This window comes from Microtus ochrogaster, chromosome 5 (assembly GCF_000317375.1).
Source record: "Microtus ochrogaster isolate Prairie Vole_2 chromosome 5, MicOch1.0, whole genome shotgun sequence".
In the NCBI taxonomy this organism is placed as follows: Eukaryota; Metazoa; Chordata; class Mammalia; order Rodentia; family Cricetidae; genus Microtus; species Microtus ochrogaster.
In genome coordinates this window covers 31,768,238-31,770,880 of record NC_022012.1, presented here as the reverse complement: position 1 = coordinate 31,770,880, position 2,643 = coordinate 31,768,238, and the positions used below count along the sequence as shown (strand labels likewise).

Here is a 2,643-nt window from a genome sequence, read left to right as displayed (position 1 = left end):
TAATGTTAAATAATTTTAATTCTACACTATTCTCATCATTGGGGTTTTTATGTTCTTTTAATTGCTCTAGCCCTTGAGGATTTCAACACTGTGGATCAAATCCAGGGACCCATGCATGTATGCAAATACTCTACCGATGAGCTGTTCCTCTGGTATTAACTCTAGTTGTAATCATCACATGTCCTAAGATTATCCCATAACAAGTGCAGATTCTACTTAAGTAAGCATGCTTCTCTTCAAAGTTTTTCTCAGTGCAATGTGGACATCCTTATTTCTTATGCTGTAGATGAAAGGATTCAGCATTGGCCCCACAATGGTATAGAATATGGTAGATACATTATCCCCTTCCACAGATGCACTAGAAGGTTTAAGATACATGAATGCTGCAGCTCCAAAGAAAAGAGAAACAGCTATTACATGGGAGCCACAGGTGCTGAAGGCTTTTGACCTACCCTCTGCAGAACGAATGCCAAGAATGCTGGAAAGGATCAAGGTGTAAGAGATGAAGATAGTCAGGCTGGGCACTGTTACATTGACACCCACAACAATGAAAACCACAAGCTCATTGATGGCAGTACTTGTACAGGAGAGCTTCAGGAGAGGAAGCATATCACACACGTAGTGATTGATGATGTTGCCATCACAAAAAGTCAGTCTCAGCATGCAAACTACGTGGGCCATTGCACCCACAAACCCCATCATGTATATACCAAATGTCATCGAATGGCAAACCTGATAGGACATGGTGACCTGATAAAGCAGAGGCTTACATATAGCAGCATATCTGTCATAGGCCATTGCTGTCAAAATGTAGCATTCATCAATAACAAGGAAGCAGAAGAAAAAAAGCTGAGTCATGCACTCTGCATAGGAGATGATGTTCAGCTTCACAAAACTCACCAGCATTTTGGGTGTGATGACAGATGAGTAACAGAGATCTGTGAAGGAAAGGTTGAAGAGAAAGTAGTACATGGGGGTGTGCAGGTGAGGGTTCAAAACAATCAGAACAATCAAGCCCAGGTTCCCCACCATGGAAACCACATAGATTCCCAAGAACAGGAAGAAGAGAGGCAGTTGAAGCTCTGGCTGCTGTGTCAAGCCCAGCAGGATAAACTCTTTCACAGAAGAGTCATTACCTAAGGCCATTCTCTGGGTCATATCTGTGTGAAAACAATAAAAATCATAACATTAAAAAGGAATTCCAGGCTCTCAAAAGTACCCCATTAAAATAAGATTAAGAAGCAGTTTTGAATAATAAATTCAAACTCACACTTCTCTGGGCCTCTGTTTTCAACATTTTTTGGATTTCATTAGTGTTTAGAAATAACCACTAATAAATGGAAGACTGTTTCTTTGAGAACAGTATTCAAGGCACCTCTGATTATTCTTCCTTTGAAGTACCACTGTTCATATACCTTATCAATTCACCTTGCAAATCAGGCTCATTGGTCCTCTCCAAAGAGAAGAGACAATATACAGGGTTGCTCAGAGTTGGTTTGAGAGGAAAAGACATGCATTTAATTCACTGCTTACCTTTGTGCATAGGCACCTCACAAGTCACCTTAGTTACTCTTCTATTCTACACTCACAGAGGGGCAAGTACACATGGCATGAATGAGTTGTAAGGTGTATAGCCTAGGAATTTTTTTTTTCTGATTCTAAGTTAGGCTTTTTGGTGGTGAGAGAAATTCATCTTTGACTGGGTAATCCTGAGCCCTCATTTCTCCAAATTCTGAAAAGTCGTGAGTTCATGATTTTCAGTTGTGACTTTTCCCAGAATGTCTCCTGTATCCCAGAGGTTGGTAAATACATCAACTGATGTCACAGAGTCACCTGGTAATGACCCAAGAGGGTTTTATGAGTTTGTCCTCTTTGGGACCTGATTAAAAATTGAAAGACTTGTGATTACCAGGTAATTCCCCAGAGGTCAGGCTTTGTTACCATGGTGCTTACAAACTAGCTCAATAGTAATAGCATTGGCTCATTGGAGATATACACTATGGTTTTCTTCCGTTGTTATTGTTTGAAACTTTTATACATATACACATTGTGTTTAATGAAGTTCATCCTCAATTTCTTCCCCTGATTTTTTTCTCCAACCATATTCCCTCCTAACTGTATCTCTTCTTTTTGTTACCGTAATGACTTCTTTCATCACTACCTCTTTGATGAGTGTAGACCCATCTACTTGAGAGAACGTAACCTCTCGGGGGCTTCATCCTTGAGACTGACCATGTTTCTCACAGTAGACACCCTCTGCCAATATTTCCTCATCTAGAGGTAGAATTCATTACCATCACCCCCTCTACTCAAGGTTTTTTTTCAGGCTTAATTTTTCAGGTATCTTATGCATACTGTTGTAACCACTCAGAGGTCCTTGAGCACATTCTGGAAACATTGTTTTGACGTAGTCCTCTATGACTTCTGACTCTTACAGTCTGATATAGATATGAATAATTTGTATTAGTATAGATTTTGCTTTATTGATAGAGATTTAAGGTCAATTGTGTTATATGTATATTCATATTTCTGCTATTAATTAAGATATTGTTATTGTGTAGTTCACTTAAAATGTAAGCTTGTTAATAGATAATCATAATAGTCAAGTTTGTAGTCATGTTAGTTAAGATTTTCTAGATGTGC

The 2,643-nt window shown here is 38.9% G+C and overlaps 1 protein-coding gene across 1 annotated transcript; it reads right to left on the bottom strand.

Annotated features, from left to right (window-relative positions):
* Positions 1 to 216: 216 nt before the first annotated feature.
* LOC101995622 (olfactory receptor 147-like) lies at positions 217 to 1,158 on the bottom strand. The gene has a single exon (XM_005347465.1). It carries the CDS (start codon positions 1,156 to 1,158, stop codon positions 217 to 219), a length of 942 nt encoding a protein of 313 aa, XP_005347522.1.
* Positions 1,159 to 2,643: the final 1,485 nt, after the last annotated feature.

Excerpts from the sequence above, each read along its gene's own strand:
- LOC101995622 (XM_005347465.1), bottom strand. The coding sequence starts at position 1,158 with ATGACCCAGAGAATGGCCTTAGGTAATGACTCTTCTGTGAAAGAGTTT.